At 41.7% G+C, this 14,536-nt stretch overlaps 1 protein-coding gene across 1 annotated transcript in view; it reads right to left on the bottom strand.

Moving 5' to 3' along the window:
- Positions 1-5,086: 5,086 nt before the first annotated feature.
- KIAA0319 (KIAA0319 ortholog) overlaps positions 5,087-14,536 on the bottom strand; it is a 27,744-nt gene continuing 18,294 nt past the window's right edge. The window contains exons 14-20 of the mRNA XM_009877154.1: positions 13,467-13,605; positions 12,079-12,238; positions 10,579-10,721; positions 9,854-9,976; positions 8,362-8,452; positions 6,258-6,349; positions 5,087-5,265 (exon numbers count right to left, since the gene is read on the bottom strand). Of these exons, the coding sequence (XP_009875456.1) occupies positions 5,087-5,265; positions 6,258-6,349; positions 8,362-8,452; positions 9,854-9,976; positions 10,579-10,721; positions 12,079-12,238; positions 13,467-13,605 (927 nt within the window). The remainder of the gene's footprint in view (positions 5,266-6,257; positions 6,350-8,361; positions 8,453-9,853; positions 9,977-10,578; positions 10,722-12,078; positions 12,239-13,466; positions 13,606-14,536) is intronic.

The following is a 14,536-nucleotide window of genomic DNA, read 5'->3' as shown; positions in this document are numbered from 1 at the left end:
AGGGGTGACCTCATAAATGTTTATCAATATGAAGGTAAGGAGGACGGAGCCAGGCTCTTCTCAGTGACGTGCAATGACAGGACAAGGGGCAATGGGTACAAGCTGGAACATAGGAGGTTCCACAAAAATATTAGGAAAAATTTTTTTCACTGTTAGAGTGACAGAGCCCTGGCACAGGCTGCCCAGAGAGGGTGTGGAGTCTCCTTCTCTGGAGACATTCAAACCCCACCTGGACGCGTTCCTGTGCAATCTACTGTAGGTGATCCTGCTCTGGCAGGGGGGCTGGACTAGGTGGTCTTTTGAGGTCCCTTCCAACCCCTGACATTCTGTGATGTACTGAGAATTATGTTACCTCTCTGGAGAAAGACACTGTTTTGTTTTTGTGAGTTGGAAGGGATCAGATACTGCACTTTTACATCTAAGTACAGATATAAGCTACGGTACACAACGTATCTCTTGTAGCCTGACCTCTGTGTTGAGTCCAAGACAGAATATCATGTCTACAAGAGTATCTGACAAATTCCTAGAAAGAAAGACAAAACTTTATCAGCAGTTACATCAATGTAGCAATTTCAGCTTGGAATTTCAGCTCAGAAATGGTTCCAATTTCAATACATTATCATTTGCAGTAAATAACATTTTCTAAAAACAGATTCCTAGTACAAATTCTGTAACAGCTCACCCATCCACCCAGAGAGAAGCACTTCCATACAGAGACAAACTACTCGTGTACCACTCATCTGCATTTGAGCTGTAGCCTGTGCAAAAGAAAAAAACTATTTGTTTTCTCCCCTTCCTTTGCTTTAAGGTTCCCTCCCTTGCCTTAGGGAGTTCAAGACCTAGAAGGTACGCGACATGGGTTCTCCGTTGCTGGAAAGTGTGAGATTAGTGTTCCAGTCAAGGATCAAGGATAAGCAGTAGCTGATGTTAAGAACCTCCAGTTCCCCTCTATCCCATTTCCTTTTTTCCAGAGGAATGTTTACTTCTCCAACTTCAAGTAAATGGCTCAGAAGAGTAAAGTAACTGTCATTTTATTACCACCATCCCATTGTCAGTATATCAAAGGGCAAAAATAGTTTCACTTGGAGCTTAAAACAGCAAACGGGACGTAGATCTGAGCAGACTTGCCAAGGTAAATTGTTGTAGTGTACTGCAATAGCATGTTGGTTATGAAAATCAAACCCACGAGCTGATGACGTGCTTGCAGCTTGGCAGTTTCGTGCTGCACATACACACTACGTTGAGTACTGAAGGTGAGTCCTGAGCCCGTTTAATGTCTCTGGCAGTAATGGTAAGGAAGGCTGTGTATTTTTTCCATAATAAACTCCTTACTTAAAATGCAAACCAAGGCAGTCTTTTTATAGAGCTGGACAATCTCAGCTTGTGCACACATCAGCACATATAAATGTAAAACCAAGACAAAAATAAGAAATCCAATGCTTACCTCAATGCTAGGAGGCACTGTAAGTACTGCACACTGTCTACCTTCTGAGAGAGGCAATCTCTTATCAGTGCCAAATTGGATGTACTCTTAATTTTCTGTGGACTCTGAGCCACACATGATAAGCTACTGGGTCTTCTCCACTTTTCAGTGTGGATGAGACTGCTGGGAATATCCCCATTCCCATTTCACAAAGTAGCTGCAAGTGCTCTCTCTGTATAGGAAGGAAAACGGTGTGTGGAAGTAAATGGGAGGACTGGGAAGCTACTTCAAAGCCATCATAAGCTGAGCATCAGAGTTCCACCACTGTGTTTCACAATCATAGAGTCACAGAATGGCCTAGGCTAGAAGGGACCTTAGAGATCATTTAATCCAACCTCCCTGTTGTGGGCAGGGATGCCTCTCAACTAGAACCTTAACAGCCATTTTTCTGATCCTTTCATTCCAGGTATGACCTGACGTTCCACAAGAAAGCACTAGTTCTAGAAATACACTGAATCAAGATACAAGGCTTGTTATACTCTCCTAAATTCCTGACAAAATCATGCTCGGCCAAGAGACACAAACATGTGGTATCACAAATTCACAGAGACAGAAACTATTATTTGCAACTTATGTGCAAGTTTCCTGTTAAGAGGAAGCCTGATACTACGTAAGAGGAATGACTTCTTCTTTCAAGGAGGGAGAAGAATCAAACTAGCAGAATTAAAAGCAAATCCAACTTTCAAAACATCAGTAAAATACTGTTAGCAATGAAGATGTCAAAAGCACCACCTAGAGAAGAGAATTTAGTAAGCAACTTCCACTTGATAGGGCTTCACACAGTAGGAAATTGGCCTAATGCTTCTTATTTGTTAAGAGTGAGGAATACTTGGCCAACTCATGCCCACATCCTTGTGGCACATGAGCTTACCACTGCTGAGCAAAGATCTGAGCTCACAGTGTGGCGTGTGGGAGGGGGATAGCCGTGGAAACTTTGCAACGCTGAGGAAAGCAGGTTTATAATTCCTGTAGTTGCTGTATTAGGGAATCAGTCTTGAGTGGGTTATTTAAAAAAAAAAAACACCTCTGAATTTTAATTCCGTGAAAGAACAGGCTTCAGCAACAACTTAAAAAATGTAAAATAAACCCAAAGCACACAACAGACTGCACGAAACTGAAGGATGCTGCTGACTGCACTGACAGATCCTAAAAGGTAAGTTTCTAGATGAAGGCACACTGGATACAGTATTTAGCAGAAGCACTAACAGCTGCTTGACCAATACAAAGTTGTAGCTGCTTATGCAACTTTTTTTAAATGCATCTTTTCAAGCGCATAATTCCTGCTAGAACACTTCGGGAATTTGTGCAGAATGGATTAAGCCCAGCACTTTGCTTTAAAATGGAAAAAAACCCCAGAATTACTATTTTGAGTGGGCTTTACCTTTCTTCAGGAATGCTTTAAAGTGAATATCATGTTATTATGTTAACACAGCTGGAGCAGAAATTGAAAGACATCAAAAGCTGATCTTGCTTTTATTGACCAAGTTTTTCCATATATACACACACACACACACACACACACACACTCTAGAAGCGGGAGAGTTAGATAAAGTAGATTTGCTTCAATAAATAGCCCCAAATCCCCATATACGTAGAATGAAAACTTGGCTTCTGAAGGAAGCAAACCATACCATTTATACTGCATCTTGCTAGCAGGTATAGGAAAAACATGGAAAACACTGTCATTAGCCCTTTTCAGCTCTTCGCAGCCTCTCCCACCGCTACAACTCCTGTGGATACATGCAGCTCTCCAGAGAAACGCAGGGCTGGGCACAGGATAAACGCTCCTCTGTGTAACATTAGTAGCCTCAAGGACTGTTGCTGGCTGCATTTGAGAATCAAACGTATGAAACCAGTTACGAGCATGTCACGTTGCTGCAACCTTCGGCTTCAGTCCTTCAAACCTGGACTGTTCTTCCCACTTCCACACAACTCCATTAACAAGAGAAGCACAGAAGCCACAGTGTTCAACTCAACTCCTCTGTTGTGTCAGACTTCTATGACAGGATGGAGAAAGCCCCAAAGTTCCACACCAAATTATTCCGCATGATGGAGGCACACTATGCCCCGTCTCTGACCCTTCTCATCTGCTCCCCTTGATCTTTATACTGCTCCACACTTCTTTTTTAATGGTTTCTCCACAACCTGATTAAAAAAAAAACAACCCCAAATCTGTTCAAAAATGCTCCCAGAGGAACATTTTTGTCCATCAGAACACATAATTCCTCCAGCTCAGGCCAAGACTCCAGCACATCAGTAAAGGATCTCCAGGAGAGGCTGACGTTGTGGCAGACAGCAGCACCCACATCAATGCCCCCACAAGGGAGGCGTGTGTATAAAAGCCAGGTCTTCAGCTTGGGATTTCAGGAACAGTATTGGGAGCGCTACTTTAAAGCCCTATCAAACATGTTCTACGGAAATTATCCAGATTGCGAACAAGAGAATCAGGCCTACCCTTCCCAAACACTTAAAGGAATCTGTTTAGGCCAACACATCTCGTCACTGAATAGCCATGGAGGAAAAAGAAAAAGAACCTAAAGTTAGGCTAAAATCTTCCTCGGTGCTGATTCCCACGAATCCAATTGTTGAAGCTCCTGCTCCACATGGGGCATTTTGCCACAAGCATTTCACTACATAAAACGTCTGGCACATTCTTTAACTGAGCACTGAGGCTGACTGATGAAAACTCATCTCAGCTGAGAGTTCAGTCTTAAAAGGTCCAGAGCTCCTTAAAAATCTTCCTTAAGCAAAAGGTTGCTGGGGATGTTCAAAATGTTTCTGAAGGCACACTGAATCATTCCTGCCTTTCTGCTACCATTTTGTGGCTGGACATGGCAGATGCAAGACAGCCAAAGCACCTTGATCATTACAGAAGGAGCCTAAGGCTGGACTTCCCTGCAGGCACCAGACCTTCTGTGTCAATACAGGGAACATTGCATCCTACAGCACATAGATGTATCACACTGCTTTACAGCTGAGTAAGTGCAACTGCCAATTGCAAACTTCCTTGGAAAACAAAGACATTTCCATCTGATGAGCACTACCCTAGAAAAGGAAGTCACAAAGCACAGTCAGAGATAAATACAATGTGCTAAAAAAGCTCTCTCTTTGTGTACCCAGCTGAAACTGAAAATGCAGATGGAGCTTGTGGTCACATATTGCTCTCTATAGTCACAAGGGAACTGATCTATACTGGCTTTCACTGTTTTACATCAGCATCACAGTCACACTGCTGCTTCAGGAGAGAGACAGGAGCACAGGACACAAACCTGTGTGTGCCTCAGTTACCCTCATCCGCAGTGTAACAGTCCTGGCTGGTTTTGTAGCAGTGACACAGGAAAAAACGCCTTCTGAAGTTCAAACATTCAGTACGGAATATGCAAGAAATAAGATGTGCTTTTCCTTGTTCCTAAAATGGTGACAAGAGGAGTTAGCTGACCATCTGATCCTTCCTCCTTCCTTCCTCTAACCATGCTAGAAATTTATCTCTTCATCTGCAAATAGTTGACATTTAGCAAACTTTAGGTTCTGGAAAAACAGAGATGGACCAATATGTTTCAGAAATGTCAGACCAGCATGTTCTGTGCTTTTACCCTCATCCAGCTATCTGTCTTTGGAGCTGTAGTTGAAGGAAACTCCATTCCTAATGGATCCATTCATGAGGGTTTTTGGACTCTCTCTTTCAATTTTTCCTCTGCTGAAGATAGTGTCCTGATCACTGTCAAACTCTGACTCAGAGACCATCAGACTGGAGTTGTGTTCTGTACTTCTGTGTTTTATACCTGCCAATAAAAAAGCAAAATAAGCTCATTAGAAAGGTTTTAGTTTTTAGTAACAACTAACCACCTACTCTCCTGCTTGTTACACAAAAGGTAAGTGAAAACATTCTCTGCAATCCAGCATTAACAGCATGCACCACTGCCAATGTCAGTATAAAAATCAGCCTAGGAGGTGTGTCATATACTGCTGGGCAGACACTCTTCCACCTTCACTGCAGGCCCCGCAGTTTGTGGCTCCAAAATGTGAATATATGTGTTTAAATGGGAAACAATTAGATGATCTTACACACAGCTAATGTACTTCTAATGGCTTGAATACGGAAATTAGCCCATTCACTCAACTATCTGATTAACATAAGCTGCAATGAAAGGTCATGGTTTCTATAGAGATGTTATGTCTGTCTTTCTAGGACAGCTATTTCATGGATTCTAATATTTCCCCTGCCGAAAATTGAAACCTGAAAAAAGGTGGGGATTACATATGTGTACTTATACATATAAAGAGTCTATCACCGTATTGATAATCATTCTTTGGAACCACTCTGATGGCAGAGGGAAGAACAAGAGTCAGCCTATCAGTACCTCAACACTTGTGTTTCCAACCAATTTATAAAACAAACAAAAAACCCGCCAAACAAAAAACAAATCAAACACAGAAGGTGAAGTCTACTGATGTTTATCAGGGCACTTAGGGGCCAGGAGGAAACTGTTGTGCAGCAATAAAATCTGTTCCGAGTTATAGTGTGTGCAGGCAACAAGGAGTTACATGGAGAAAGTCTGTGGGACTATTAGATGTTCTAAATTAAGATTAACTAAGAAGCTCAGAGCAGTGTCTGAGCCCAAAGCCTCATGAAAAAGTAAAAATAAAAAATGAAGTGACTGCTCTTCCTAAACCCGAAGGCCAGCTTCAGGGTTCCTCCTGACTGCAGGCATCAACACAAGCACAGTGACCATAAGCTTGGTGGGCAAGTTCCCAGCTGAAACACAGTGCTTACCATATTTGGGTCGTAGCTCCATTCTCTCCTGCTCATCTATGTTATCTAGGATGGTGTATTTTGTTTTCTTTCTTATCTTCATCCTCTTTCTGCTAAAAGAAAGTTACCACAAAGACATTTAGTTATCGTGTACACACAGAAATCCACTCTCTCTCCTTTTTCATACACACAGCTACATACTCCAAGATCCAGAATCTCATTGTACTTTCTCACCTCTGCTCAAAAACAGTTGTTGCAGCTCATACCTGTATAAAGCAGCTCTACAATCTGGGCCAGAGCAGGTAATTTGTTTTCTCTCTGACATACAGAGATGAAGAAAGCAGGAAAGGTTGACTTGCTTTCCTAGCTGCTCAGTTTGTTTAAGATAGCAACTAGACACAAGGCAGACATATACTCGTTCGTCTCCAAATAAAAAATGGTTAGTCCACAATTATTTTTTTTTTTTAACTAAGAGAATTCAAGTGGTGCTTGTCTGGTATGCTTACAGAGAAGACCAGACAAAAATGGATATTGGCTCTCTCATACATACTTCAGGAAAAAGGCTAACTTGTTTGTAGACAAATCTCCACCTGTTCTTTCTTTATTTAAATCCTTCTCCAACATCTACTTCCACAATGCTGCAAACATCATCATCTCTATGTTAAGTTTCAGCTACTCGTAGGAGTTACTCACCTGCCCATTAATAGAGAAGGAGAAGTCCAGGAGCTAGAGGAACAGACACAGAATTGTTTGTTGTACTAGATTGAGAGAGCGTACGAACAAAGGGCAGAAAAAAGGGCATTTGCACATGAAACCAAGTGGACACCTCCTAGAAGATGCTGTCACACCTGAAGTGCTTTTCTGGCCCGCCTTCTCCTAACTCTGGCGGGGGGTGGTGGGACCTGACTCTGGCAAGGTGAGGAGCAGCACTCCCACCCAGTGCAGAAGCCACCTCCTGCTCAGCCAGCACTGCAGCAGCAGCCAGCCCCTCGGCCTCCCCACCAGAGCCTTCTGAAAAACTGAGTTCATCTGGCAACTCAAAGCCTTAAAACCTCCGAAACTCCAGCCGATCTTGGTACTACAGCGTATCTTTTTGCTGTAGTTTCTACAAGGCAAAGAGCATCCCTTGCCATCTGTCCTGTACCGCATTTCCCTCCTCCTTTTTACACGTCTGTATTAACCAGTCCTTGCACTCTGGACACATGAGGACAAAGGACAAAAGCAGCTGAACTCCATAAACAACCCTTTTCCCATCAAATGCACTAAGCTACGAGGCTCCACCTCACACTGTGGAGAGGGACACACTTCTATTTAAACCTTTCTACTAACAGCATTGATCCTTCAACCATAAAATCAGTATCAACTCCCACTCGTTTCACAACGGCGTCCTTCACATACTGCAAAGACATCCTAGAAAAAGCTGAAAATCCAGTAAGATTTTTGCAGCATTTTGTTTTTGTTAACACATGAACAAGTTATCTGTCTGCTGGGTTTTTTGAGCAGCAGCAAAAACACTTGCTCTACTGACAGCACTTGCAGGGCCTTGTCACTTCAAAGGGAATTTCTTATCGCCTCACTGGAAAGACTGGAGGGGAAGCAGAGAGGGAACTATGTACCATAGTAGGCAAAACTGCTGGAGGAAAGAGGAAGCAAAAAGTATGTGACCGAGATCACTGGAGCACTCCTTGCCTGTCAGCCAGACACAGCCCATGCGTCCACCCATTCTGCCCAGGGGAGACACTGGGCTGGGAGTAGCAGCCTCCCATGCCCCAGAACACTCCCAAAGTGGTGATCTTCACGGCATCCCTCTTTTTTTCTTAGCATGGTGTACCTGGAGGACTCAGTGGCAGACCAGGAAGATCTGTAGTACACTCCCAGCATGTGAACAAGACTTATCTCTTAATATGAAAGGCACTCCCAATATTAGCTTTCAGTGCAGAATCGCATGGAGCCACAAATGGGTATTCCTCTTGTCAGTGAAAATGAGTCTATACAGAAATAGCTTCAGGAAACCCCTCACAAGTCTGAAAAGATTCAGTGGTTCGCTGCTAAGGACTGGACTCAAGTGTGACCATTGTGTGCAGTTTTTGCATAAACCCCATCAAATGAAATACAAACCAATTACCTTTTGCAGCAGCAGATGCAGAACCAGGCAAGTCCTACCATGACCACAATCAAAATAAAAACAGATACAGTCACATAGAGTATACTCCACTCTGAAAAAAGAAAGACAACAGTGCTTTTGTAAAGTAGTATGAATGGGATCATTTCCAATATAACTCTCTTAAAATAACCAGTCCTGAGGAATGGGAAGTGGCAACAGCAACTTAGGAAAATTTAGCACTGTCTGTTCTAAGAATCCCTAAAAATTCTTAAGTTTCCAGACTGAAGGCACACATTTGAAAATTTTCTTCCCCTCCCTTTTAGCATCCCTGGATACCTAAAAGTCTATGTGGAACCAAAAGCCAAGAGGGCATGGTTACCTCCTCAGCTGTCATGCTCTAACTGAAATAAACAGAGGGGGATCTCCAGGTCTAGCACTTCAGTAGTGCTTTAGCAGAGCGGTTGATCAGAGCCAGATCCTTCCACTCACATGCTTACACTTGTAAATCCAGAAAGATACGAGAAGGGTACAGAGACGTGCAATAATGTGAACTCCTGTATGCTCACTATTTCAGTGTTACTGTTACACTCTGGAACTCAGAGGTAGGGCAGGGCTGCAGGAAGTCCCAGCCTCAGGCTTAAAACCTACTGCCCTGTTTTGGTTGGCCAGTGAGTTTTCGCTCACAGACATGTGACCCCTATGCTTAATGGCTTGCAGAAAACTCCTCATGAATTCCTATATGTTTTCCTGAAGACTAGTGTATTGCTCAGCAAATGGCTCCAAGCCTGCACAGTATCAAGAGTTGAGCTTTATTTCAACTTAAGCAGAAAATCAATGTAGTTAAATTATAACTATTAAATATTTGAAAGAGAGAGAGGCTTAGTTGATAACTTAGGTGTGTCACAGAATACACACATGGTTAAGCTGGTAAAACTAAATTGCATTTCTCAGGTACAACAGGCAAACAGAAGGAAACTGTGACATAAATGATGCTAAAAAGCTGAGGTTTTAAAAGTCACTATATCCATTAGTCCAGAACACTGGTATTTTCTTTCCCTTAGTCAGCTATTACTTCTGGCACAGAAGCATCAATCGTCCTCTCAGACAATCTCAGTTGCTGCCTCTTCCCCAGTTTTGCAACAATCAGATGAATACTACTCAAAAGCTTTGCAATGTCCATGCTACTCAACAATCCTTCCAACCGGTTGCAAGATCTCTATCCCATGACAAAGTTTTCTTGCTTTCTTCCTCAACTAGTGATATTTTTTAAAAATTCAGATTTTTAAAATACTTTAAATATAGGCTGCTACTGTCAAGACATTATCATTTTGAGACGTTATTCAAGTATCTTTCTCTAGAAAAATATATTGCTGGGCTGGAAAACACAGAGGCTGTTTAAGTCTTCACTCAGCATCTAACTCCTAAGTATTTCCCATTCTCACAGCAAATAATCAACAGCCTCACAAGATGACGAGTTATTCTTGGAAGTATATCCCACAACATCCCAACTCACCACAATTACTCTCCCCATCATTTATATAACGATGAATTAAGTTTTCCATCCACAGCTGGTAGCAAATGCAGCGCTTTGTTATGGGATCACAGTGTCCATGTCCAGAGCACTTTAAAAGACAGGCTAAGAACAAAACCAAACACAGGGTCAGTTGGGTTGTCAGTCGGACAACTTGTCATGCCTCTTAATTTGAGACTAGATAGGTGGTAAAGCATTTAGTTCATAACATTCTGTTATTTTTTTACATCTCCCTTTCCTTTGGTGTTATGTGTTAAGTAGACTTACAGTTCAGCAGACTGCTGGCTGTGAAGAGGAAGATAAAATTATGCACACAACATTGAAAATGTATGCAGGCCAAGAACAGTTTACTCTAACCATAAAGAGTTGAAGTTGTGGAATTCAGACTTACTCCTTTCTTTCATGCTTCTAAAAATTTCTATAATACTTGAGAACTGAGGAATATCAGCATTCTTGGGTACTAGAAGACAAGCATCATACTGATAAACTAGAGCATATTTCAGTATTTCAAAACTGAACTACAGCATCTGAGGCAAAAACATTTACAAGCATTTTATGTATTGTCTTTAATGTCATATTTCAGAAAGCTACACCCAAGCCCAGACACACCAGGCGGAGAGAGGCAGCTTTCACGCACTGTTTCCAGGTGCTGTTTTAGCCAAATGCCTGCACAGTTCCAAGATGAGCAAACATGATCCAAAACATACCAGCCGTGTCAACTCGCAGGACTTTAAAAAGCAGAAAATCAGCCTTCTCTTTCAAAAGCTGTACGTGCAGAGTTCGCGAGACATCTGTTGCCTTGATCACCTCGGAGGGATGCCCGTTCTGCACGTAGAACACAACTGCAGTGCTGCAGAAAGAACAGCTAAGGTCATGACTGCTGTCAAAGTTCAGTTTACAGCCTTTGGTTTCATTTGTTCCTGAAAAGCAAATGTCACCACTGATAACCATTAGGGATTTCTGGTTTTGGATCAGTCAACATCCGTGGACTTGACTCTGAGCCAGGATCACCAGCAGTTCTTTGGCCTTTCTTATAAGAAAGGTGAGAACAACAGCAAACAAATTTCCCTCCTTGGTCTTCTTGACTTGTGCTTTCAGGGAAGTATGTACACATTTGCTCCCCGACTCTGACCTAGAATGTGTCCCAAAGCACTCTCAAGCAGTCTGAGTAACTTTAGGAAACAATTTATGAGAAGGAGAAGCTCAGAAGCAAGGGACTCTCCCTCCCTCCTTCCCTTTTATAAGCCAGGTGGTGTTGATCCCATCCTGCACCAGAGCACTTCAGGTACATCTTTATCTGAAAAGCAGTAACTGGAAACTGTGATTAAAAATATCATAGTCATAAAAGATAGATTTTCCAAACCGTTTGGTTTTAACTTTTAAGAGGTTCCCCGAGAGTTAAACAGACACCAAAGTGGCTTTTAAATTACCAAGTAATCAACAAAACGTAATTTAAAGATAACTCATGTGAATAGGTTCTACAAATCATGCTGAGAAGTCTCTCGAGGTATGCACAGCCATCTCTAACCCTCTGCACCAAGCACAGGGAGTACTTCTAATTCAGAGTAAGATACTGCACTTAGGAGTATCCAGTGTACAGTTTTCTCTGAAAAAAAATATGGATTTTTATCACCAGTTATGTGGGAAAATCTTTAGAAAATATTTGGAATATCAAAACAGAGAAGAAGTAGAAGAAAAAAGGGAATAAAACTGATTTGATCAGATACAGCTGGAACCTTACTCTGAAGTACAATACTTGACTGAGAAGTCTGTCTCACTCCATCCAGCATTTGTGAAAAATAGCAGCACTGTATGGAATGAAGACACTGAAATATACGCATGTGATTTCTTTAAAGGAATAAATAAAAAAACCCAGAGTTGTTGCTGTTGTTTTTAAACAAAATACTTCCAGAGAGCATACTTCATCAATTTTCTACCACAGCAGAAGAAATTCACCTTTTAAAGTATGTACTACTGAGAGCTATAGCTTTTTTTTTTGTCATCTTAGAAAATATTATTTTGCAACTAATTATAAGCTGTGAAAGAGTCAATGAAAATCACAAATCTTCCTGGCACAGCAGGATCACAGAATCACAAAATGTTGGGGGTTGGAAGGGACCTCTAGAGATCAACTAGTCCAACCCCCCTGCCAGAGCAGCATCACCTAGAGTAGGTCATGCAGGAAGATGTCCAGGATATCTCTGTACCTTATATCTGAGTAGGCTTGTATCTTCTGAACTTTGATATCTGAATCCAAAACATTCAGCAACACGGCCAGTTGTCTAACCAGGGTGTCCTTCTGCTGTTCACTCAGCTGTCCCACTCCAACTTGCAGAATCAGTTCCACCAGACCACTCCTTTTGGGATCTGGCAGAAGAAGAACATGTTATTATTCTGGAGCCTGGCAAATATTTCAGCACCAATCAAAGACACCATAGAATACTCAAAAGTATTTATTAATACTATATTTTCCTGTATAAGACCCATATCTCTTATAACTTGACCTCTTAGAAAAGCCTACACTTTCACATTCCCTCTGAAACAAACCTGTGCATCCCAAATCAGCAACCCAGCTTAGCAGCTGAAAGCAAGCACTTCAGTGCGTGCTTCAGCTCAGCATTAATACATTTCTGTGCAGAACAACAACTTCTGTTCCTGTAATTCCCGCCATCTTAAGGTCAGAGTTAATCACTAGATGAGCTGAATTTGTAAGTTCTCTGCTAGTTACCTACCACTGGCTGCCACCTAGGAAAAGGACGGCAAAGATGGACTCTCACGGTAGCATGCAACTCTAAATGCGGATGGTTAATTTGAGAATATCAAATGTCTACTTTTACAAATCGAGGGTTCTGTTAAACAAGACTTGAACTTCGAGAGTGCTATGCAAACAAAAAAAGCTTCACAGATGCCCAACCAGAATCCTGAGCCAATTATTATGACTACATTCAGCAATAAAGTGAGAAATAAACTGGTTGCCCAAGAACCAGACAAACAACAGATCTCTGACAGACCAAATATTCCAGACTCATTTGCTCAAACCTTAACTTATGCTTCCATCACACAGCCATTTAACCTGCATTTGAAAACAAGTCTACATGCGAGTAACATCAAACCATGAAAAGACAATTAAAAAACTCCTGAAATTCTTTTTGGTTTCGTCCTTCGGGATGAAAAGAAGGAAAACAAGCATTAAAGCACACTTTCAACTATCAAACACACAATTGCAGCATTTGTATCTAAACTTAATGCTCAGCTCCCTTCTCTTTCCATTGGCCAAACTAATTAACAACCAGAAAAAAAAGAAACAACAACCTATAGTGAATTAAAAGCCACAAAAACCTAATGAAAATATTAACTTGGAAGTATGATTCTTATTTTTGTTTCCAGTAAGGCAATGGTGTAATTAGCACTTTAGAATTTTGACATGGCATCTTCTAACATACTCAGGCCTATGGAGAGAACAGTAAGGCAGGAAGAGAGAGGGCTGTTTGCTTTTTGTTTTAACTTGAGAGAATCTTGTCACCATGGAAATAAGTGGAAAGGAGAACAAAGATGAGGTATTCACAATGTATGGATGACCTTTTAATTGTCATACCAGGCCGCACTTCAACAGTTGCTGAATCAATATCTGAGTCTCCTTTAGCATCAGTCACTTTCAAGTGAAACATGTAGGTCCCTTCCACCAGATTAGTGAGCTGCAGCACTGCCTCATGGTCTGAGCCATGGATCACGTCCTGCAAAAAAAGGTACTGGGATGATTCCATCCTCAGAGACAGCTGCAGGTGTTGACTCTCAGCTAGGGTACCTGGCACGACAGTGCAAGTTCTTGCTTTGGCTTTTGGGACAAAGGTGATGTGCACACAGTTTATAGCAGAGTAATGCAAATTTGGAAGAGGCAAAGGATGTCTGCACAGTATGGGTATTTTCATTTTAAAAAACCCAATAAAAACCCAAACTGACGGAACAGCTGACACTCTCAAGTACTCATCTGCTTGAAAATCTGACAGTTACATTGTTACTTATCCAGTGTCCTCAGTTCTGCTTTCTTAACTCCCAAATTACTTTCTTTGGAGTTCATGTATTTCCAACCACCATCTCTGCCAGCTATGTTTAAGCCAAACCTATTCAATCCCTCTCATATCCTCACATGAATTACTTTCTAGAAGCTTTGTTATCATTTTACTGTTTCTCCTCTCCCAATTCTTGCTGATCTGTCACTACCTGACTGCGAAGAGCTGTCCTCAACATTCTGTGCAGACAGGCAAAAGAAGCTGCCACAGTTTAAGTAGCTGATATAAACTTCAGATTACTGTAAGATAGTTCTGCTTTGCACCTCTCTTGGAAAGCAGACTTCACTGTCCTAATGATCTAGGCTGTTCACTGTGCACCTAGCACCAAACACCGTTTTTATCTTAAACTGCAAGTTTCACCTCATCTAGTACTAGACACGATTCCTCAGTCTTTATCAGTACTTCTTGCTCTCTCAGACTCTTCCTCCTTTGGAATACTTGGTTTTCAGATGATTTTTCTCTCAAACACATTAGCTTGGTACTATCACTATTAGTCCAAGAGACACAACTTTTTTCTTCTGCCTTTAGTCTTTCCCAACTAAGCCCATGCTGCTGCACTCCTCTTACTCGCCTACCACATTCTATAGCTGTGTTG

This window comes from Apaloderma vittatum, unplaced genomic scaffold, assembly GCF_000703405.1.
Source record: "Apaloderma vittatum isolate BGI_N311 unplaced genomic scaffold, ASM70340v1 scaffold9349, whole genome shotgun sequence".
In the NCBI taxonomy this organism is placed as follows: domain Eukaryota; kingdom Metazoa; phylum Chordata; class Aves; order Trogoniformes; family Trogonidae; genus Apaloderma; species Apaloderma vittatum.
The sequence above is the reverse complement of the archived record's forward strand: the minus strand, read 5'-3'. Positions and strand labels throughout refer to the sequence as shown.